The 24701-nt window shown below is 43.9% G+C and overlaps 3 gene segments (V, D, J or C); 2 read left to right on the forward strand and 1 right to left on the reverse strand.

Annotated features, from left to right (window-relative positions):
- The first annotated feature begins 84 nt into the window (after positions 1-84).
- Positions 85-642, forward strand: LOC128617772 (probable non-functional immunoglobulin kappa variable 6D-41). The segment is given in 2 exon segments: positions 85-147; positions 269-642. Coding segments are annotated over 2 exon segments (423 nt in total).
- A 10914-nt stretch (positions 643-11556) lies between these two features.
- Positions 11557-12167, reverse strand: LOC128618367 (Ig kappa-b4 chain C region-like; the record flags this gene model as incomplete). The annotated part of the segment is given in 1 exon segment: positions 11557-12167. A coding segment is annotated over 1 exon segment (369 nt), but the record flags the coding sequence as incomplete, so codon positions are not given.
- Positions 12168-13846: 1679 nt separating this feature from the next.
- LOC128617773 (Ig kappa chain V region 3381-like) lies at positions 13847-14387 on the forward strand. The segment is given in 2 exon segments: positions 13847-13901; positions 14023-14387. Coding segments are annotated over 2 exon segments (414 nt in total).
- The last annotated feature ends 10314 nt before the right edge of the window (positions 14388-24701 follow it).

Genomic DNA, 24701 nt, shown 5'->3' on the forward strand with positions numbered 1-24701 from the left:
CAGCACATGCTTCAGTGCTCTGGGAGTGTTTATAGCGCTGTGACTTTAACACTTCATGACTGAGAGCTGCTGCTACAGCAACTTCACCCACAGCTACCATGACTTTGATCCCCGTCTTCATCTGGACACTGATCCTCTGGAGTCAAGGTCAGACACTGCTTCAGATTATATTTCTACAATGATCTGTTCATACAAATACACTCATTGTTTCTATTATAAAATTTCACTAACGTAAAATTTATGTTACATTAAAAATATTTTTTTTCAGAATGCAGCGGTCAAGCCACAGTAACTCAGACTCCTGCAGTGAAATCTGCTCTTCCAGGAGAAACAGTCACCATCAACTGTAGAACCAATCCGGCAGTGCATTATTCCAGTTCATACGGCCATTATTTACACTGGTATCAGCAGAAACCTGGAGAAGCTCCTAAACTCCTGATTAAACTCGCAAATCAGCTACAGTCGGGTTTTCCAGCTCGTTTCAGTGGCAGTGGATCTGGATCTGATTTCACTCTGACCATCAGTGGAGTCCAGACTGAAGATGCAGGAGATTATTACTGTCAGAGTTACCATGCCATCTCTGGCTACTGGTTCACACAGTGTTATAGAGTCGTACAAAAACCTCCCTCAGTCAGATTGTAGAGAGACTGCACTGCTGCAGCTGGGAGCGACTGCAGGTGCTGAGTTGGAGGATGTGATACGACACAATGACACTCTGTGGAGGAGAGGAACCACACCACACTAACTCACAACTCACATTAGAAATCTCTCAATAATCATCACACCACACGGCACACAGTCCATCACGTCCACTACTGTAAGATAAATAGTTTAGTAGTTTTCTAGATTGTTATTTGTGATAACTGAAACTGTTTGGTGGATAATTTTCATTTCTTTCAGACTCTGTCACTAATCCTGCCCCCATTACAGTCTCTTATTCTGACCTGATATCAGCTAGAGGATTCAGTGATACTGTCTGTTCTGTCTTATTCCTCTGTTTTCTCTCATACACCTCTTGTACTGTCTCATCTTAACATTTCATTCTTTGAATGATGTTCCTGTCTAAAATGAATCTTCATATTGTTATTATCCAACAATCATCCTGCTTAGTCCTGATACCTCCTCACTTACTCTCCTTTTAGACAGTAGCCTCCCTTCAGACAAGCCTCCAGTCCTCCTGCACCTTCTCCCTCTCTTTCACTCCTCTAACATGACCTTCTGCAACTGCCTTCCAACACACAATAGTTTAAACTTTTTCAAACTTGGTCTTCATCCATCCTTCATCAGCTTTAGGTATCAGCGTTACCCCACTCTACTTTTCAGATTATCACTTTGTATCCTGCACTCTTGTTCTCGCTGCCCTGCCTATCACCATCTATTTATACCTCTCCCCCACTTCCTGAAACCTCCACTCTTTCTCTTCTTCCTCCATGGCATCCAGCATTCTATGTTTCTGCACAGACCTCAGAATGTTTTGCAGACATCTCATCAAGGAAGTTTAGCTCATCAGCAGAAACTAAAATGCAGCAAGACTGAGCTGCTGTATATCCCTGGAGATGCATCCGTATGATTTATGTGAACTCTACGGAGAACTCTTATGTCACACCATCTGACCAGACACGTAAACTCTGGGTAGTTCTAGTAAAGTAACTCACTTTCCTCATATTGCATCACGACTCTTCTGTGTCCTGCCCCCAGGTGGTGGAATGAACTCTAACATGGTGTGATTTCTCCAGCTGATGACCCAGCTTTGTCCAGGCCCCCTTATCATTTTTTTCTACCTGTTCCTGTCATTACAGACATTTTATGTCCAGTTTGTCTGACCTGCATCTTGCTCTGTTGTAATCCTAGTTTACTTTGCAGTTCGTCTATACACCCGTGTATGTGATATTAAGAATCTGAACCTTTAGGAGGAAAAATAATTTGATTACCTTCACTTTTATATTAGTGGTGTTGTAAGAAGAGGTATGAACACTCACCTGCACCTAATCCTAACCATAAACACCTTTGTTTTTGTTTGTTTTTTGGAGATTGTATGAGATGAAATTGAAACAATACATGTACCAGCTTCTGATTTTAATTCAAATCATTCACCTTTTAGGTGTACACACTTGTGCACATTTAAGTATGCACACACAGTGACTATGAATAGCTACATCCACATTCAGTTGAGTAAGAGGTAGCACAATTCATTCTATGAATGTTGCACGATCAGGACCTTCAGAATGAGCTGAAAGTCATAAACTACATTCCTGTAACTATCTGCTTACTAGTTCAGTCATGATTAACTCAGAGCAGTCTGTTGTCTCTGGGCCATGATGATGCTGACAGACCCATCACTACATGAGCAAGACTAAATAAAGATTCAATATGAATTACAGCTCTTTTTTCTCCCGCTGTTATAAAGAGAGGAGAGTGAGAACTTCAGTAAAGGTCATCAGGAGATTTGAGTGACAGATACAAAGAAAAAATTAGAAGTGAAAAATTACCTCCTCACTCAATAGTACATAAAGAGGTAGATTTACTCAGTGAAACACACACACACACACACACACACACACACACACACACACACACATTTGCATGAACAGCTCGGAGTCCTAGAATAGATCAGCACTTCCAGCAGATGTTCATGGTTCTTCAGCCAAACTCACTCAAGCACAACACACAGTGCTGCACTCGACCTGCTGTTAAAGTTGCTGTTCATACCTGATATTAACATGATTAACATGATATTTACAAACATTTTTGCAATGAATAGATATTTTCTGGCTAGCGCTGTCAATTAGTTGGTCCTTCGTTGCCGTCCTGGACGCTTCAGGACGCATTAGAGTTCACACTACAAATGTGATGTGGCCATATGCATCCCAGACCACCTCCGAATGTGGTTTGAGTGAACGAATCACAATGCGTCTTCAATATACATTCGACCCCGTTCATACCTGTACTTAGCGCTGTCCACTTATAATCCAATCACCCAGGATGCATGTTAATGCCAGGTGTTATCTGGGCAAAAGACACTTCACTAAAAGGAGACACGCTTTCCACACTGAAGCTTTATTCAGCACAGCTACACCACTGACACCACCTCAGACTGATAAGCGTGTTTTAAAGTGGACAATTGAATTCTCTTGGACTGAAACAAAATGAAAATAAAAAGGAATCTCTCATAAACTCTCAACCAGTTAGATTTTAACATTCTCTGTATAATTCACTAAAAAACTATTTTGTAGAAAATCTCCATCTGACCCCAGAAGCTAAATTCACACAGTAACTCTGTAGTAGTGTGAGATTTACAGTAAGATTGGGGGAATGTGGTAAAGGCGTCTCCATACTTAGAGGATACTTTGCATTGGCAGCACATGCTTCAGTGCTCTGGGAGTGTTTATAACACTGTGACTTTAACACTTCATGACTGAGAGCTGCTGCTGCAGCAACTTCACCCACAGCTACCATGACTTTGATCCCCGTCTTCATCTGGACACTGATCCTCTGGACTCAAGGTCAGACACTGCTTCATATTTTATCTCTACAATGATCTATTCATTCAAATATACTAATTGTCATAATATTTCAGCTGCTTATATTATAAGGTGTATTATTATAATTTTTTTTTCAGAATGCAGAGGTCAAGTCACAGTAACTCAGACTCCTGCAGTGAAATCTGCTCTTCCAGGAGAAACAGTCACCATCAACTGTAGAACCAGTCCGGCAGTGTATTATCACAGCTCAAATGGTCACTATTTACACTGGTATCAGCAGAAACCTGGAGAAGCTCCTAAACTCCTGATTAAATATGTTAATCAGCTACAGTCGGGATTTCCAGCTCGTTTCAGTGGCAGTGGATCTGTATCTGATTTCACTCTAACCATCAGTGGAGTCCAGACTGAAGATGCAGGAGATTATTACTGTCAGAGTGTCCACAGTGGCAATGTGTTCACACAGTATTATAGAGTCATACAAAAACCTCCCTCAGTCAGATTGTAGAGAGACTGCACTGCTGCAGCTGGGAGTGACTGCAGGTGCTGAGTTGGAGGATGTGATACGACACAATGACACTCTGTGGAGGAGAGGAATCACACCACACTAACTCACAACTCACATTAGAAATCTCTCAATAATCATCACACCACAAGGCATACAGTGCATCACGTCCACTACTGTAAGATAAATAGTTTCCTGATGTTTTAAACTGTCATGGTGCAAACTGTGAAAAATAGTTCTATGTGATATTAATCTATCTATATTCACTGCCTTTATATAAACTCACTCTTCCTCCAATATTCTGTAGATAGACGTGATCCCACCAGTCACACACACACACACACACACACACACACACACACACACAGAGCTGGTTCTAGACATTTGTAGGCCCTAGGCAAAATTTATATTGGAGGCCCCCCACACCCCTCCTATGACAACATGTTTTTTTCCCCATTACTTTAAAATGTTAACTTAACTTGATTCAACTTTTTTTTTGCCATAATTTGTTCAGTAATTTATTTACAGTAACACACAAATCCACTATTTGAGATAACGAACAGCTTTGCCAACTCTATACAGTAACATGGAAAAAACAAAAAACAAAACACCATTACATTGCCAACAAATAATGACAGATGAACACTTCCTGCACACCACTTCAGTAAATGAACATCAATGCCTTTATGGTTTTTTCCTAGCTGGGTATGGACAGGATTTCCCCCTCCTATTGACCCAATATTGTTACAAAGCATAGACGGAGACAAGCGCGGGCGAGTGGAGAGATGACGTGAGAATGAACACAAAACGAGAATCGAATCGGGACAGAGCAGGTAAGCTATGTATCAGGGGCATAGACAAAAGCGTAGTGAGAGACGAGCGTTAAGTCGAGCACCAAGGAAAACTCTTCTATGAAAATTGGCTTGGTAAACAAACAGAGACGAGGCTACTGAGCGGTTACTTTGCAAGCGGCTAATGCTAGTGAGGCCCTTATATAACCTTAGGTGTTTGCAGGTGTTCGTAATTCGTAAACTCCGGCGAACTCGAGCGCGGGTATGACTGGGAAGTGTAGTCCTCCTCCGCCATGTCCCCGGGCGGCACTACACGTTGTGAGCTGCCGCGCCGATTTCGCCATGTCATAACAGAGCCCCCCCCCCCCCAAAAGGGCTCACTCCGGGAGCCGAAGTTCCCCTCCGGGGGGGCCGGTTTGTCTGGATGAGCCGCATGGAAGTCCTTACGCGGGCCTGTGTCCAGAATGTCTCGGGCTGGGACCCAGCACTGTTCCTCTGGTCCATACCCCTCCCAGTCTACCAGATACTGAAGTCCTCCTCTCCTCCGTCTGGAGTCTAGAATGTTGCGGATGTGGGGGCCTTCTATCTCCAACAGTTCCGGTGGGGAATCCTCCGGCACCGCTGTGGCCAAGGGGCCCGAGATCACAGGTTTGAGAAGTGAGACGTGGAAAGACAGGGCGATGCGACTGTGTCTCAGAAGGTCCAGACGATACGTGACCTCATTAATTTGCCTCAGAATTCGGAAGGGCCCGATATATTTCGGTTGAAGTTTTGTGCCGGTGAGGGGTCTCAAATCACTTGTGGAGAGCCACACCCTGTCCCCGGGTCGATAATTAGGGTGAGCCCTCCGGCGCCGGTCGGCCTTTTGTTTAGCGATGTGGGACACCTGCACCAGCTGTTGATGGGTACACTCCCAGACCTGTTCACGTCGGCGGAACCACTCATCCACTGCTGGCGAGTCCGTGTGAGACGCGTTCCAGGGGAATAATGGTGGTTGGTAACCCAAGACACACTGGAACAGGGTGAGCTGGGTGGCAGAATGCCGTAGTGAGTTCTGGGCGTATTTCGCCCACGGTAGGTACTGAGTCCAGTCCCCTGGGTTGGCAGAGCAGTAGGTCCGAAGAAACCGTATGACTTCCTGGTTGGCCCGTTCTGCCTGTCCGTCGGCCTGGGGGTGGTACCTGGAAGTGAGATTAATGGCGACCCCAATCTTCCTCATAAAGCTGACACAAACCCGCGATGTGAACTGTGGCCCCCTATCAGTCACAATCTCCTCGGGGATGCCAAAGTAACGAAAGACGTGTTGAAGCAGGAGTTCCGCCATGGTGAAGGCAGATGGGATGGCTGGTAATGGAATTAAGCACAGGGGCTTCGAAAACCGATCTACGACCACCAGTATCGCAGAGTTCCCCTGTGACTTCGGCAAGTCGGTTATGAAATCGAGGGCCAGAGGGGACCACGGACGTTTGGGTATGGGTAAGGGCACCAACTTCCCAGCCGGGAGCGCAAGTGCTCCCTTGGACTGAGAGCAAGAGGAACACGAGGATACGGTGTGCTGAACCTCTCTGGGCATGTTGGGCCACCAGTACTTCTCGGCCAGCAGTTGGTAAGTGCGGCGGGCCCCCGGGTGGCCCGTGGGCAAAGTCGTTTGGGCCCAGGTGATGAGTTCGAGACAGTACTGCTTAGGCACGAACTGTTTGTCGGGAGGACAGGCTGCTGGGATTCTTGAGCTGGGGATACAGGCTAAGTTCTGTTCTAGGGGCCACTCCAGGATGCCCACTATGCAGGAGGGAGGCATAATGTAACTCTCTTGCTCCGTCGGCCACTCTGGGGCATAAATGTGAGACAGGGCGTCGGCCTTTGTGTTCTTTGAACCAGGTCGGTAAGACAGGGTGAACTGGAACCTTGAGAAGAATAGGGACCAGTGGGTTTGGCGAGGAGTGAGCCGTTTGGCGGTTCGTAGATATTCCAAGTTCTTATGGTCCATGAAGATAACAAATGGGTGTACCGCCCCCTCCAACCAGTGTCTCCACTCTTCTAGGGCCAGCTTGATGGCCAGAAGTTCACGGTTCCCCACATCATAGTTGCGCTCTGCTGGTGACAACTTCCGGGAAAAAAAGGCCATGGGGTGTAACTTGGGACTCTCGCCAAACCTTTGCGATAGAATTGCTCCCACTCCCACTTCCGACGTGTCGACCTCCACGACAAATGGCCTGGAGGGATCCGGGTGTCTGAGAATGGGAGCCGTGGTGAAAGCCCGCTTAAGTCTCTCCAGAGCCTCCTGGGCGACTGGGGTCCACAGCAGTCGCCTGGGCTTACCTCTCAGGAGCGACGTCAGGGGTTGCGCTACTTTACTGAAGTCTCTAATGAATCTTCGGTAAAAATTTGGAAAGCCAAGGAAATGCTGCAACTCCCTGACGGTTCACGGAGAGGGCCACTCCATGACCGCCTGAATCTTATGTTGGTCCATGGTGACTCCCTTTGGGCTAATGATATATTCCAGGAAAGAGATCGTGTGCTGATGGAATTCGCACTTCTCTGCCTTTACGTAAAGCTGGTACTGCAGGAGGCGTTGCAGTACACGCCGAACATGCTGGACATGTTCCTCCAGGGAGGTCGAATAAACCAGAATGTCGTCGATGTAGGCGATAACGTACCTTCCTAGTCCCTCAGAGCGACGTTGATCAGGTTCTGGAACACGGAGGGGGCGTTTGCGAGCCCATACGGCATGACCAGGTACTCATAATGTCCAGAGGTGGTGCTGAAGGCCGTTTTCCACTCGTCCCCCTCCCTAATACGAATTAAGTTATAAGCGCTGCGGAGGTCCAGCTTAGTGAAGAGGGTGATGGACCGCAACTGTTCCAAGGCTGAGGGGATGAGAGGCAGTGGATAGCGGTACTTAACGGTCACTTGGTTGAGGGCCCGATAATCAATGCATGGTCAGAGGCCCCCTCCTTTCTTCTCCACAAAGAAGAACCCGGCAGACGCAGGGGATGTGGACGGTCGAATGTACCCCTGCTGGACAGCCTCCTGAATTTACTCCTCCATGGCCTGCTGCTCCGCTTGGAAGAGCGGGTAAACGCGGCCCGAGGTAGGCTGGCCCCGGGGAGGAGGTCAATGGCACAGTTGTAGGGTCTATGAGGTGGGAGACAACTGGCCCTCTCCTTGCTGAAGACCTCATGGAGGTCGCGATACTCAGGGGGAATTTTAACCGGGACAGGCGACAGGGGACTCTCCACAGTCGTGGTGGCCAAAGGGACCGTGGGGCCCCTCAAACAATTATGCAAGCAATACGGTGACCATTGGGTGAGTTGCTTGTCAGTCCAGGAAATTTGGGGGTTGTGCAGTTCCAGCCAGGGGAGTCCGAGTATAATGGGGTGTCTGGTGGAGACCGTGAGGTAAAGGACCAGAGTTTCGTGGTGAAGGGCGCTAACTTGAAGGCAGAGAGGGTGTGTGCTGTGAGATATTACGCCTTCCCCTATAGGCGACCCATCTATGCATTGGAGCTCACGAGGACGGAGGAGGGGACGTATGGGAAGGCCGAGCTCCTGCGTCGTCTTCTCATCTATGCAGTTCTCCGCTGCTCCGGAGTCGATGAGTGCTGAAAGAACAAAAGAATGGCCTGAATGTTCTATCACAACTAGTACAGAAAATACGTGAGACGTACATGACTGTTTAGGACTCACCCGGGCATGACAAGGTGGGTTGTCAGTGCACCTCCCATTCCCTCGGCGCCTCCTGTGCGGGCATTGGCGGATGGCGTGGGTGTCCTCACCACAGTAGAAGCACCGGGACTCGTTACGTCTTCTCTCCCTCTCCTCCTCGTGGGTCTGTGCCCTTCCAAGCTGCATGGGTTCGCTCGCTGCGCCCGGCTCAGCTGGCAGTAAACCGTGCGGTATGGGACGGTTGGTACGGAGCAGACGATCCAGCCTTATAGTCAGATCCACGAGGTCATCAAAAGTTAGCTGTTCACCCCGACAGGCCAACTCTTGCAGTAACTCTGGATTGAGGCCACCTCGAAACGCGGTCTTAAGGGCTGGTTCGTTCCAGCCACTTCGGGCAGCGATAGTGTGAAATTCTAGCGCGTACTCTCTTGCGGTACGAGAGCCCTGTTTGAGTTGCATGAGCTCATCACCAGTCTCCCAGCCATCAGGAGAATGGTCAAAGGCGCGCTGGAACCGGGCGAGGAAGTCATCTAATAAGGGTCTGACACCGCCTAATCGCTCCCACTCCGCTGTGGCCCACACCAGGGCTGCACAATTTAGAAGATACACAGACAGTTGAGGAACTTTTTTTTAATACTCTAGTGTGTTTGCTCTTTGATTTTGATTAAAACTTCTTTACTTTTACTTTAGTATTTTGCTCCCTATCCTGACACAATGTCATTGTACGTGTGAATTCAAAGTGTCTGACAGTCTCGACGCGTCCACGGCGCTCACGCTCTTTTGAACTCAGAATAAACCAGCAAATGATCTATCCTGAAATTACTCTGATCGACAGAACAAGGCCCAGTTTATTTTTAGAGTACATTACAATCACTCCAAAATAGATGATGATAACTCACACACCTGCATCACGAGCTGCACTTCACCTCAGAAATATAGCTCGACTGCGGCCTATGCTAAACTTCTCTGTGACTGAAAAGCTGATTAACTCATTTGTTGTCACTCGGCTAGATTACTATAACGCCGTGATATAGAGGGAGTGCCTAAATCCACAATCAATAACTGCAATACGTACAAAAGTCTGCTGCCAGGATCTGGGACCAGGAAATGCGATCATATTACTCCTGCTCCAGAGTCCTTGCACTGGCTCCCGGACCGGTTCCGTGTCGATTTTAAAATTATGATGTTGACATACAAGGCATTACATGGCTTGGCTACTCATTACATATCTGCTTTAAAATTCCTTACACGCAGACTGCGCTCCTCACAGTGTAATCTGTTAACTGTTCCACTAATGAGCTTAAAATCTATGGGTGACAGGGCTTTTTCTGTTTATGCTGCTTCCCTTTGGAACGCTCTTCCTCTCGAACTTAGTGAAGCTCAGACCTTTGGCATTTTTAAACCTGAACTTAAGACACACTTTTTTAAACTTGCATTTGACTGTTGATGCCTACTTTTATTATTATTATTATTATTATTATTATTATTATTATTATTAACTTTTATAATGTTTTATTTTTTCTGTGTACAGCTTATTTTGTTTACCGCTTCCAATCCCGAGGCTCTAGGCAATTGCCTACTCTGCCTATAGGTAGTGCCGGCCCTGCACACACCTACCTATTCAATTGACACAATTCTTTTACAACGGTCTGTGTCTGTGTGTGTGATCTGTTGGTTTCCAGAACTTTTGTGGCCAAAACAAAACCATCCTCATCAAATGCTCGTGTGCAGAATCTATCATTAATTAGATTCAACCATCCTACTTTTTTAGTCAGAAACATCAACTAAACTCACTAAGATCAGCTGTGACTCTCTCAGGCTGGGTTTATTGCCTTGTTTTTTGTTTTAATCATTTGAACATATAGCATGGGGTGCACGGTGGTTTAGTGGTTAGCATGTTCAGATCACGCCGCCAGGGTTGGGGGTTCGAGTCCCGCCGCTGCCCTGTGTGTGTGGAGTTTCCTCTGAGTACTCCGGTTTCCTCCCCCAGTCCAAAGACATGCATGGTAGGCTGATTAGCATGTCCAAAGTGTCTGTAGTGTATGAATGGGTGTGTGAATGTGCTCTGCAATGGATTGGTAAGCTGTCCAGGGTGTACCCCGCCTTGTGCTCCCTGGGATAGTCTCCAGGTTCCCTCCGACCCTGTGTTATAAGTGGTATAGATAATGGATGGATGGATGGATTAGCTACACTAGCATTTTTCTCAGTAGAGGGAGATTTCACACTGGAGGATGAACTCTGAGTAAGGATCAGCTGTGAGACTCAGGGAATATTACCTGCTCCCTGGTTTTGTTTCCCCTGGATCACATGAACCTATTTCAACAACAAATGTATTAGTGTTTCTCCTCACTTCTGTGTAATTTCTTGCTGTTTGAGGTACCACGTGCTTGATCAGTGTTCATGGTGTACTGATAGTGGCTGACTCACAGGTTCCTAACCCTGGTCTACCCATTGTCCACCCCAGTAACCCCAGTCCTGCACATTTCAGCGCTTCAGTGTGTTACTGCAGACAAAACACTAAAATGTGCAGAACAGGGAACACTCCAGGACCAGGGATTGGAAGCTGTGGGCTAACTAATACATTCTAGGTACATACTGATGTTTAAAGTGTAACGTGTCTCTTGGTATGGGGAAATTCACTATATAAGGAATACTTATGATTTTTTGTAACTGAATATTTATTTCACTTCAGTGTGATTAACATACAGGGGTACAGACATGATTAATACAGTAGGTGTAACAGCATTTCCAACACCATCACACCAGTCCCCAACTAGCAGATGGGTGAAAGTAACATGAAATTCCCCACAACCTCTATTAAACAATAATGCTTTACAACTTTAATCCCACTCAACCACATCCTCAGTGTAGATGCTTTCTCTCCATTAGTTCAGGCTGAAGACAATTCAAAATACAGGACACTTAGAAAATTATACAGCCGAAGGTTATATAGTTATATTTTATATACTATATAGTGTAAAACCAAGTGTTATTATTATTATTATTATTATTATTATTATTATTATTATTATTATTATTATGTATTTTTCATATACTGAGAGATGCATTGGTGATTTGTGTACGATGTGCATAATCAATAATGTGCAGCAAAAGTGTTTACTGATTCAAAAGGCTTTTATTAATAATTCAAAGCAGGACATTGCAGTGATACACACACTTAACACATATTTAGGTGATAAGAAGAAGAGCTGAGTTAAAGTGAGGAGTGTGTGAGCTCACATGTCAATAACTCAGATGAAATGATGAAAGTGGGACATTTGAGCAGTAAAGGCCACATGGAACACACAGTGAAGCAGTAGAAGGTGAGCTGAGTAACGTGTGTGTGAGCTCACAGCTCTCAGCACTGCTCTGTGTTCACTGTGCTCACCACAGGTGGTTGGTTGTCCTTGGAGGCCTCACAGGTCACCACCTTGTTCCTCCACTGCTCCGGGTGGAGGCTCAGCGTGCTGCTCCAGCTGTAGAGGCCGTCCGCCTGCAGAACTGCGGTGCTGCGGCTCTCCCCCGAGCTCCAGCTGCTCCCATCAACCTTCCAGCTCAGCCTCCAGTCCGAGGGGAAGCCCTTGTAGGCCACACACACGAGTGTGACCTTCTCCTGCTGCAGCTCCACACTGGAGGGGGGCAGCACCGTCACACTGGGCTGGGTGAGGCCTACACACACACACACACACACACACACACAATTGAGACAGGAATAGACAGCTGTCAGTCACTCAGGCTTCATTTCAGCTCACTGTGTGTGTTTCACTTCCCTTTATATCTTACAGAGCAGAACTGAGTTCAGTGGAGCATCACAAACGTTTCACATTCAATTCAAATACTTTTACATCTCAAATCTATAATGATTTATATTACTGTGATCAGTGGAAGTTCAAATCTAACTGTACAGAATATTCAATAATCTGAAACATTACAATTATTTTATAATATGAATAAACGGCATTTAAAATTATTTATTATTTAAGTAAATTCGGTTTATGCTTCCACATTTAACTCTATTTATGGACTCACAGTCTCTGAGATATTAAATATAGTTAAATATAGTTAGTGTAACTCAACAAAAAAAAAAGTCAGTATTATACACAAACAACAAATTCTATTTTGTTTGTAGATTTAAATTAAAATGAGCTACTCGCACTAAAGTCAGATACATTTTCTCAAACTTCTAAAAAAAAAGAAAAATGAGAAACAAAATGAACACAATTTAATTTAGTCATTAATCTGAACACACTCCATTTCAGTCATTAATCTGAACACACTCCATTTCAGTCAATAATCTGAACACAATCCATTTCAGTCATTAATTTGAACACACTCCATTTCAGTCATTATTCTGAACACACTCCATTTCCGCCATTAATCTGAACACACTCCATTTCAGTCATTAATCTGAACACACTCCATTTCCGCCATTAATCTGAACACACTCCATTTCCGTCATTAATCTGAACACACTCTATTTCAGTCATTAATAAACAGGTTACTTACGGCCCACAGACAGTTTGGTTCCTCCACCGAAAGTGCACCACAGTGATACAAACACGTTTAGTGGCCGTACAAAAACCCTGCTGCTCTAAACTCACTGCTCTCTCCATCCATTTAAACCTCTTATTACAAAACAGCTACAAAACACCGACTTCTGTTCACATCAGCTGATTAATACACTAACTCTGACTGTTTTTATTACGTTTTAGTGTTTTTTCTCTTTTTAAACATCAAGATTGTCAGTCTAAACTGAGGATGCAGCTAGTGAGTAAATCACACAAATAAATTACACAAACTAAAAGCTGAAAATTCACAAAATGGAGATCTGCAATTGCACAGGTTTTACCCATAATGCATCACTGAGTAAAAATGCTGATGTACTAATGATAAATTTGCAATATACGACTGAATGTGTGGAGCTAAAGTGAGAATAATTCTCCACTCCTTCTGTTGACTGATAGAAAGTTATGACATGATGTTTAAGTCCTACAATAATCGAATCATTAATTTACAGTCAACATATTAGTGTGTATTTACTCACTGCCAACACTGATGCTGCTTCTTCCACCATAAATCCACTACAGTGAGAAACTCATTAACATTCAGTGCAAACACCATCCAGTGAAAGTTTAAGCTTCTCTCTCTAATTCACTTATTTATGCATCTTAGACCTAAAAGTATTTTCCAGAAAATCTCCATCTGACCCCAGAAGCTAAATTCACACAGTAACTCTGTAGTAGTGTGAGATTTACAGTAAGATTGGGGGAATGTGGTAAAGGCGTCTCCATACTTAGAGGACACTTTGCATTGGCAGCACATGCTTCAGTGCTCTGGGAGTGTTTATAGGGCTGTGACTTTAACACTTCATGACTGAGAGCTGCTGCTACAGCAACTTCACCCACAGCTACCATGACTTTGATCCCCGTCTTCATCTGGACACTGATCCTCTGGACTCAAGGTCAGACACTGCTTCATAATTTATCTCTACAATGATCTGTTCATACAAATATACTCACTGTTTCTATTATAATATTTCACTTACTTATATTATAAGGTGTATTATTACACATTTTTTTCAGAATGCAGCGGTCAAGCCACAGTAACTCAGACTCCTGCAGTGAAATCTGCTCTTCCAGGAGAAACAGTCACCATCAACTGTAGAACCAATCCGGCAGTGTACAAGAGCTCATCTGGTGACTGGTTACACTGGTATCAGCAGAAACCTGGAGAAGCTCCTAAACTCCTGATTAAACTTGCGAATCAGCTACAGTCGGGTTTTCCAGCTCGTTTCAGTGGCAGTGGATCTGGATCTGATTTCACTCTGACCATCAGTGGAGTCCAGACTGAAGATGCAGGAGATTATTACTGTCAGAGTTACCACAGTGGCAATGTGTTCACACAGTGTTATAGAGTCGTACAAAAACCTCCCTCAGTCAGATTGTAGAGAGACTGCACTGCTGCAGCTGGGAGCGACTGCAGGTGCTGAGTTGGAGGATGTGATACGACACAATGACACTCTGTGGAGGAGAGGAACCACACCACACTAACTCACAACTCACATTAGAAATCTCTCAATAATCATGATTTCTTCAGCAAAGAAAGATTTAGGATTAGATCTGAAGGCCTTTTTCAGTCCTTCCAAGGAATAGATTATATTAATATACATATGGGCTTAGTGGTTAGCACGTTCGCCTCACACCTCCAGGGTCCGGGCTTCAAGTCCCGCCGGGGCCATGTGTGTGCAGAGTTTGCATGTTCTCTCCATGCTGTGGGGGTTTCCTCCGGGTACTCCAGTTTCCTCCCCCAGTCCAAAGACATGCATGGTAGGCTGATTGGTGTGTCTAAAGTATCCGTAGTGTATGAACGGGTGTGTGAGTGTGTATGTGATTGTGCCCTGTGAAGGACTGGCACCCTGTCCAGGGTGTACCCCGCCTTGTGCCCGATGCTCCCTGGGATAGGCTCCAGGTTCCCCGTGACCCTGAAAAGGAGTAAGTGGTAGAAGATGGATGGATGGATGGAATATACATATGAATTTACCTTCTACCTCATTTGCTTGTATTATTTCTCTTTCTGGCCACTTGCAGATAGAAAACTAGTAATGCCCCTTGTACCACCATGGAATAATGGTGATGAACTCCAAATCTGGCTACCAGAACACAGACACAGCTCATTCATGGTGAGGCAGTATCTTGAGCAGGAACCACGGCTTAGAGTTGGTCTCCTTTGAGCCCAAAATTGAAATGGTGCACAAGAACTACATATGGTTAATTGTCTCCTAGGCATTGTTCTAAAAAATACTTAAATTAAGAATGTACTTTTGAGGTTTTCTAGATGGTTGTGGTTCTAGTTATCATAACTGAAATTGTTTGGTGGATTTCTTTATAGGCTCTATCACTTATCCTGCCGCCATTACAGTCTCTGATATCAGTCACTGTTATTAATCAATTCTCAGCCTTAGTTTCTGTCTCTATCTTCTGTCTCATCTCTCTTTCTTGCACTCCTATAACATGACCTTCTTCACCTGCCTTCTGACACAAAATACTTTAACCATTTTCGCCCTCGTCCTCATCCATCCTTCCTCATCTCTAGGTATCAGCATTACCCTGCTTTATATTTCAAATTTTCACTTTGTATCCTCTACTCTTGCTCTCCCTGCCCTGCATATCATTATCTACTTGTACTGTACCTCTCCCCAACTTCCTGAATCCTCCACTCTTTCTCCACAAATTCCAGCACCCTATGTATCTGCACAGATCTCAGCATGTCTAGTAGACATCTCATCATGAATGACAGCTCATCAGCTGAAACTAAGTCTCAGAAACACTGAGCTGCTGTATTTCCCTCAGAAGAACTCCCAGAAGAACTATTGGATCATACCATCTGACAACACAAGACACCTTGAGCTAGTTCTGAACAACCGTTTAAACTTCTCTCCTCATATTCCTTTCCTGACTCGGTCATGCAGGTTTCTCATTTACATCAGGAGGATCTGTCCAGTTCTGTCCACAGAGATCATTCAAGATCTTGTTCAGTCCTTTATTATCTTGATATTAGTCTACTGCCATCTACACAAGTTTCTACCTCTTGTATTTGTACTCAAAACAGCTGAACACAAATATATAGTTTGTAACCAGATCTTATTTATATGCACTTAACATGTATGTATTATATTAACCTTAAGAACATACTATTTACAGGCACTATGGGCTCACCTACACAAACGCCATAATAAACTTCTACTCCTTAGAGCAGTTGCAGGCCCAATGCACGACTCATGTTTATTGAGGACTAAAAACAAATGGCTGCTTCGGTCACTGTAAGAGCTAAATGAAGTAAAACTCACTCATGGGTTAGGAGTAACTGGCTGCACTCCGGTCACGGTGGCACAATGTCTTTGTTGTCAGTGTGAGGATTTCCAGTATTGTCAGAGGATGTCTGAACTTCATGGCAAATCAGATTGTTGTATGTGAGATCCTTGGAGTCTGAGTCCTAGCCACAGCTTTTAAACTCACTTTGGTTTGCTGGGGGAGCTCATCTCCGTTAATGTCTGGGTTACTCCGTGTCAGAATAGCTAATGGCTACCGAGCTAACAGGTATCCAGCCTCCTGGCTGATTCAGTGTTGGATGTTTTGGATGGAAAGTCCAATGTCCTCCACTTTTGTCAAGTATGGTTAAACCCAATTTATTGACCTAACAACCGCTATCTATACACGTCGCAACTTTCAACACACTGTTAACCACAACGCTGTTGTTTTCTTTCTCTCTTCATGCCGTTCTCCCTTGTTCTCTCCTCCACATGACCAGCTTCTTCTAGTCCTGATGAAGACCTTGACCTGGATGAATCTACATATACAATAGAAATACAATTAACATATAAATGAGGTACTGCTCTGTCATAACCAAGAAACAAATACTAATTATAATAACATTTGCCATTACACCACGCTGACCAGAGAACACTGAAAACTTGGGACAGCTTTGGCTAGGGGAGGCCCTACAGTAGCACTGGGTGCTAACTGCCCTAACAACCTCATTTCCCCTGATATGTCCCTCCACGGCCCCTCAGGACCGCTCTTCATTGTCTGCTTGGCCTTTATGACCATTCTCACATCAGGCCTAGTAGCAGGCCACCCAGTTTCCCTGGCTGCCTGCGGGGGTTGGTGGGCTGCCATACTTACCTTCTGTGTCTCCCTCGCACTAGTGCTGGCCCGGGCTCCACTCGTGGATGCCCGGGTGAACTCGACACAACAGGGAAGGAACTGGCTGAATGCCACCATATATCGAGCTCACTCAGCAGGTCTGCTTGGTAGGCCTGCAACACTGTCATTGTCTACAGTGACCCACATGCCAGACTACTACTGCATAGTCCTTGCCCACCAATGCCACGGTGGCCTTACACGATGGCTTGGATGGCAAAGCCGGGCCCCCTAAAGTACCTGCCGTCGATGGAGAGAGGTAGCTCTCAAGCGCCTCCTCCACCTTCAGCATTGCTAAATAGCCATGCCGTTCATGCCCCACAATGGCCAAATAATCCAACATCGTGGGGTTATAAATACTGCTCATGCATGGTTTTCCCCCAGAAGCCTGATATTTTGTCATGCACTTCTGGAAGAAAGGGGAGTTTCTGCAGTGTGAGGGATTTACTTTCACTGGAGAGAAAAAGCTCATCCAGCCTTAGTAATCACTTCAAGCAGCTCTTTATATGCTGCTCTCAGTTTTTAGTACACCATGCTGGCTCCTCTGAGTCAGAGAGGAATTATTACTATTATTTTTGTGTGTGTGGTTTTTTTTCTTTTTTTCCCTTTTTGGCTTTCTATAGCAGAAGGAGGAGTCGTGACTCGAGCTCCAAAATCCAGCGGAGAGCCGGACCCGGAAGACAGAGCAAGAGATAGAGCAGCACTCGTCTCCAGCTCTTCTTCCGGATCCTTAAGAGATCCACCAGACCTGAGATGGCTAGCTGCCTCAGCAGCGGCCGGGCCAGATCTGCAAGGCTCAAAAACCCAACTCGCTTCGGCTTCCAAGAAGAGAGTGAGTCGCGAGTGGAGCTGCCAAATGTAGGCATTACAATGCGCAGCCTCTTGAGGCTGCCATCACATGCTCTACCCTAGACACTTCACACAGAAGTGTCCACTACTCCCCATGATGAAACTGGAGCAAGCCGTAACACCCTTCCTGAATTCTCTCACTCATATTTTTCTCTCTTGCTCATTCATTTTTTTTCTTTTTTTTTAAAGGTATAGAACATTTCTGAGATTTTGAGAAAAGATAGAGAGGAAATTAAGTGTCTTTTTGTTTCTTTACACAAACAACCGACATGCAGTCTTGCTGAAGATAATAAGGCTGACGGCGCGGTTCACAGGTGCCATATATATATCATGTGACATGCTTAATTGCCAAGTCACCTGATCATGGCAGGCCTATATATAGGCATGATTTTAAACAAGCTTCAGATGCTGATCGCGCGTGAGGGGCGCTCCCATAGTGTTATGCTAAACACAACGTGGAGTTCCCTTTTAAAGGGAAACAATATGCCTTGAAAATAGAAAATGCACAACAAAACAATGAAAAACAAGTGGGTGGAAACAGGAGCCAATCTTTTTGACAGTACTGTAAGAAATTGGCTGAATGAAATGGGATTTACATATAGAAAAGCTAAATGAAAACTTGCAATAACACCTAAACAAGAAAATAAGGTTACAGTGGCTAAAGAAATACAATCATGCAGTGTAGATGACTGGATGAAATGGATATTCAGTGATGAATCAAGAATCTGCATTGGCCAAGGAGATGATGATGGAACTTTTATCTGGTGTAGGTCTAATGAAACATATAAAGATGACTGCCTGAACAAAAGAATCAAATTTCCTCACTTATTTATGATATGGGGTTGCATGTCAGGTAAAGGACCAGAGTCATCCTCAACAGTCAATGCACAGGTTTACGCTGAAATTTTGGACACTCAACCTTGTGTGAGCATGGGAATTTTTTTTTTTTTTTGACAAAAAACTCTCAACATGACTTTTGTATACCATTTCCAAAACAGATTGACTAACATCAAAACTCTTAAGTTTATGCATAAGAAATAACCTTTGACTTGTATCCAAATAAGTTCCCAAATATTTAAAACTTCCCACAAGCTCAACAACCTGATCATTTAGCTTTAGTTTCCCTAACACATGTTGTTCATCAGAATTAACAGTGAAAAATCATCTCTTTTGTTTTCCTAACATTTATGTGCAAGGTACTCAGTTTACACCAGTCTTCAAGAACAACCACATTTTTAAAACAAGTTTGCTCACTCATTACTTGATGTTTAGAACAAAGTTGCACCAGAACCATATCATCAGCATATCTAAACAGACCAGCTGTATTACTCTTAATTTGTAGCTCACTGGTAATATATGGAGAATAAGAGCTTAATCACTTGTGTAACTCTTCCTGTCCTTGTGGTTGACAGTCTATCTGTCTGTATAACAGCACCACCTGGTGTTTTATAGAGCCCATTACTCCTTTGCTGTACTTCAGGTATCTCTCCTCTTTGTTTAATGTGTCAGTTTGAGGGCTGGGGCTCTAATATGATCTGTTGCTGACCTAGCTGTGTCTTGTCCACGCCCAGTGACCATTGTTTCCAGTTTGTCTTACCGGCTTGTTCCTTTTGCACTACTTTTGCAGTTATTCTTTGCAATGAGTTACAAGTACGAATCTGTGACTTTCTTTCAATTTTATAAAAATTAAGCTGTGAGAAAAGTTAAGCTGTGAGAAGCTAAACTGCCCCAGCCCTTACCTTACATTTTTTGGATCTTTATTCATTTGTCATGGAAACATTACTAATTGTAATGTGCAAGTCCGAAATCATATTGGGGGTGTAATTTTTAAGAGTTTTTTTTATTTATATATATATATATATATATATATATATATATATATATATATATATATATGTATATATATATATATATATATATACACACACACACACACACACCCCATTTTATGCAAATTCTGTCCAAACAAAGAAATAAGAGGTAAAAGCAACCCTCTTCAGCAGTTCAGATGCTGGTTTAGTCAGTGAAACACACACATTTGCTTGAACAGCACAGAGTTCCTGAATAGACCAACACTTTCAGCAGATGTTCAACCAAACTCACTCAAGTATAACACAAGTGCTGCACTTAACCTTCTGTTCAAGGTACTGCTTTCCATATTGAAGCTTTATTTCAGCGTAGCTACACCACTGACACCACCTCTGACTGCTAAACATGTTTTGAAGTGTTTACTTGTATTCTAGTGTAGATCTGAGCACAAGGGCGTAACCATGGTATGGACATCGGGGAGGTCCATGCCACCCCCCAACCCCCCGACATCCAAAGTTTGAAATTGAAAACTCACATATTTAGAACATAGTTTTAGGATTACAGTTACCATTTGAATTCACGTGATTTCTGAGTGATAGAAGCTCCCACAGCATGGGGAAATTGTGGGATGCTTTGGATGTCCTGTGGGCAGATGTATTCTCTGCTCCATACCCTACCATGAAACCTACCATACCAAGTAGAGGCCAGCTAAGATGTGCGCAAACCACACACGCTAACATTTAAACACGTAATCATGACTTTTAAACAAACTCAGAAAGGATGGCTACCTATGAAACTCAATTAAACACTATATATGATGTAAATACAATTTTCCCACGGATGCTTCCAAGCAAAGGCGTTCAAAGGGAAAAACATTTTAGGAAATTTTCTAAGAATGTGATACAAAGATGTAGAATCTTTATAGACACATGCAAGCAGGCTACTTCTGATTCACCTCTTACAAAGTAGTGAAAACGGTATCGACATAAGAAATGGTTAATTTACTAAAATATTTTTCTATTTCAACAAGACCCACTAGATGGTGCTAAAATGCAAGAAATCGCAACTGAATATTCTGTTTGTGTAACTGGTGTCATTTATTATGTTAATGTCATCATGCTGTTTAGCTTGCTATGTAATAAGTGTACAAAGTGTACAACAATATATAGTGGTAACCTGAAACGTTAGCTATGTAAAGGGTACTGGAGTTTTCTTTTCTTGATTCTAAAGACAAACTGTCATAACTAGTTCTGAATGGATAACTACAATATGGCCACAACTCAGACGTTAGTTCCATATCTCTCGTTGCCAAGCTAGCATATCTCAGCATTATGCTGAGCCTTATATTTGTAAAATCACTTAGTTGTCCTTAGCCCAAATGTAGTGTAAAGGAACGAAATGCTGTGCAACTTTCCTCACTTTCACTCACATTTATAACAGTCTGTGAGAATGTGAGGGTTCACAGCGAACTCGGCAGGAGGATATGCAAGTGAATGTAACGTTAATGGTCAAAAACTGAAACTGACGTTAGCCTAGCCTACTTCGTGGGTGTGCAAATATCAAAAGTTAATTGACATTCATAAGAACAAACGAAGCCATGGTATGATGCCTTCTATACTAAGCTAAGGTTACCTACTATTTAGGGATCTAGTTACTTACTGTCTGAAAAAAGCTCGTATGTTCTGCTGCACTTTTCTACACTTGGCTGCTGTCTCCATTTCTTACAGACTGAGCTGCTAATATATATCAACAAACTTGCATTGAGTATGGGTGCAGCCAAGTGTACAATTGGGGGGGGGCTACACACCTATTTTCCTCAGCAAACGGAAATATATTAAAAAGGAATAGACATAGATAAATAAGATAGATGAAGAAAAGACAGATCCGTTGGCAGGGTTCATTAAAGGGGGGCATATAGAAAATATTTTCTACTGTATATTGGGGGAGACAGATTGGTATTTCCTCAACATTAGGGGGGGACACAACCCCCCCAAAGAATGCGTGGTTACACCCATGCCTGAGTCTGTTATTGCTGCCAAAGGTGCTTTAACCAAGTAATAAGTGAAGGGTCTGAATCTTTATGTAAATGAGCTATTTTACTCTTTTATTTTTAATAAATTTACAAAAGATTCCAAAATTGATTTTGTTTTCTGGAGTACTGTGTGTTGACTGATTAGGGGGGAAAAGAGTTGAAACCATTTGAACATAAGTCTGAAACATACACACAATGTCTTTTGACTTTGTACTTACTGTATACATTTGAACAAAAAGTATATATTCATAAGCATAAACAAAGATATGTTTAAAAAATGAAATGGATAGGGAAAATATTTGAACACCACAAATTACCGACATTAGTACTTTATTGCAAACTGTTGTTGCCATTTATGGCTTTAAGATGTCTATTGTACGAAGTAATTCTCTTTTCTGCAGCATTGTGGTTCAATGTTGGCCAGTGTTGGTCTTCAGTTTGCCAAGGTTATGAAGGTCCAACTGATGAACTTGCATTCAAAATCCTCCATATATTTTTTTATGAGATTCAAGTCAAGATATTAGCTAGGCCATGCAAGCCATACTTCAGTTTTTTCTTGGCTCTAATAAGTCCCAGTATATCACTCAATGCATGTTTTCGTCTATGAGGTGTAATGCCTCATTACAATTTGCAAAGAAACAAAACAGCAAGAGCGCCAGTTTACTGAATTTCAGCTTGGCTGTGACTCGGCCAGGGGCACAAAGCTGCAGGTAAGAACAGATATGCTGATGTTCAGTATGGCAGCACAATTGCAAGTGTGATATTGCTTTTATAAACAAGACATTAATATCAATTAACTGACATTTCAGACACAATAAGGACAAATATTTTGTTTATTTTTGATCCATCAGTGAAAATAGTTCCCAAAGAAGCCACAGCTGGATAGAGTTTTGTGTGTTGCCATGCAACGAACAGACTGACAGCCCATAGTAAGTGTTTCAGTGTAATGAATTATTGCTGGAATTGGAATTTTATGTAGCACACAGAGATAAGCAGAGTGATACGAACAATGAAATGTAGCAGTGCTGTTATACTAAATATAAGCACTCTTGGAACACTGCTTGTCCAATCATATGTGTGGTAGGAACTTACTTGCTTGTGGGTCACTGCATACAATGGTAGTGTTGCAGGCTTACCAAGCAGACCTGCTGAGTGAGCTCAACATATGGCAGCATTCAGCCAGTTCCTTCCCTGTTGTGTTCACCAGCGCTAGTGTGAGGGAGGTACAGAAGTCGAGTATGGCGGCCTGCCTTCCCCTGCAGACAACCAGGGGAACCAGGCGGCTAGAGTCACAGCATGCTACTAGGCCTGATCTGAGAATGGTAATGAAGGCCAAGCAGACAAACAAGGAGCGGTCCTGAGGGGCCATGGAGGGACGTATCAGGGGACATGAGGTCGTTAGGGCAGTTAGCCCACAGTAATACTGTAGGGCCTCCCCTAGCCAAGGCTGTTCCAAGTTTTCAGTGTTCTCTGGTCAGCGAGCTGTCACAGGGCAACATAAATCTCATGTCTTCCCTCCAATAGAATGTGGAAAAGTTAACGCCACTAAAAGGAAACAGGCGATTCAACATCGAGATGTTGTTCTCACCCACATGAAGAGCTTGGGGCTCAGGTTGAACCTCAAGAAAAGTATGCTTTCTCCAGTGCAGGGGACAAGTTTTCTAGGGGTTATAAGGATTCTACTATGATGAGGGTGTTTCTATCCCTAGCATGTGTAGGGTCAATCCTATCAACTTTGAGCTGGATCTCGGCATGCCTTCCAGTCTCCATAAGAGACTGTTGGGGCTTATCGCAGCAGCAGCCAACATCATACTATTGGGCATATTGCACAGGAGACCGTTTAATTGGTGGCTGAAAAGTCAGGGGTTTTGTCTGAGGACTAAACCTCTGAGAGTAATCAGTGTCACTCGGCGATGCCTACATGCTCTGAGAATTTGGAGGTGTCCCCAGTTTCTAGCCTTGGGTCACACTCTAGGGGTGTCTACTTATCGCAAGATGGTAATGACAGACACCTCCCTCACGGGCTGGGGTGTGGTCTTAGACGGCTGTTCAGCTCAAGGTCTCTGGAGCGGCCTGCATCTTGAGGGGCATATAAATTACATAGAAATTCGGGCCTTGTTTCGAGCACTGAAATTCTTTCTTCCTCAATTGAGATGTCACCATGTGTTAGTTGTGACAGACAACACAGCAGCGGTTTCATATGTCAACCACCAGGGAGAATTATGTTCGTGCCCCCTGTTCAGGCAGGCGCAACTAATTCTTATCTGGGCAGAGGGAAAGTTTTTGTCAGTGAGTGCAATGTACATTCTGGGCAACTGGAATGTGGGGGCAGACATCCTGTTGAGGCAGGGGCTGAGGCCCAGGGATTGGAGGTTCCATCCAAAATTTTGTCTCATGGTGTGAGGAATACCAGGTAGACCCAGTGAACTAGCTATAGTCCTGGAATTCTTACAAGCATGTTTCCTAGCAGGGCTGGCTCCTTCTACATCAGGGTCTATGTGGCCACCATTTTGGCCAGCCACACCCCTATTGATGGAGTGTCTGTGGGGCAACATCCTCTAACTTTGAGGTTTAACTTGCGGGGTATCAGATACACACACATACCTTCCTGGGATCTTTCTTTGGACCTGGAAGGTCTGTCAGGTGTCCCATTTGATCCCTTAGGGTCAGCCTCAGAGAAGCTTCTGACTCTAAAGGTAGCTCTTCTGCTGGCCCTGGCATCTCTCAAGCAAGTAGGAGATTTACAAGCTCTCTCTGTTGCCTCTTCCTGCCTTGACTTTGCCCCTGGATTAGCCAAGGCCTTCCTATATCCTAGGCCGGATTATATTCCTAAAGTGCCTATGTCTGCTGCCCAGCCAGTAGTGTTGCAGGC

The sequence above is a fragment of the Ictalurus furcatus genome, chromosome 14, assembly GCF_023375685.1.
Source record: "Ictalurus furcatus strain D&B chromosome 14, Billie_1.0, whole genome shotgun sequence".
Lineage (NCBI taxonomy): Eukaryota > Metazoa > Chordata > Actinopteri > Siluriformes > Ictaluridae > Ictalurus > Ictalurus furcatus.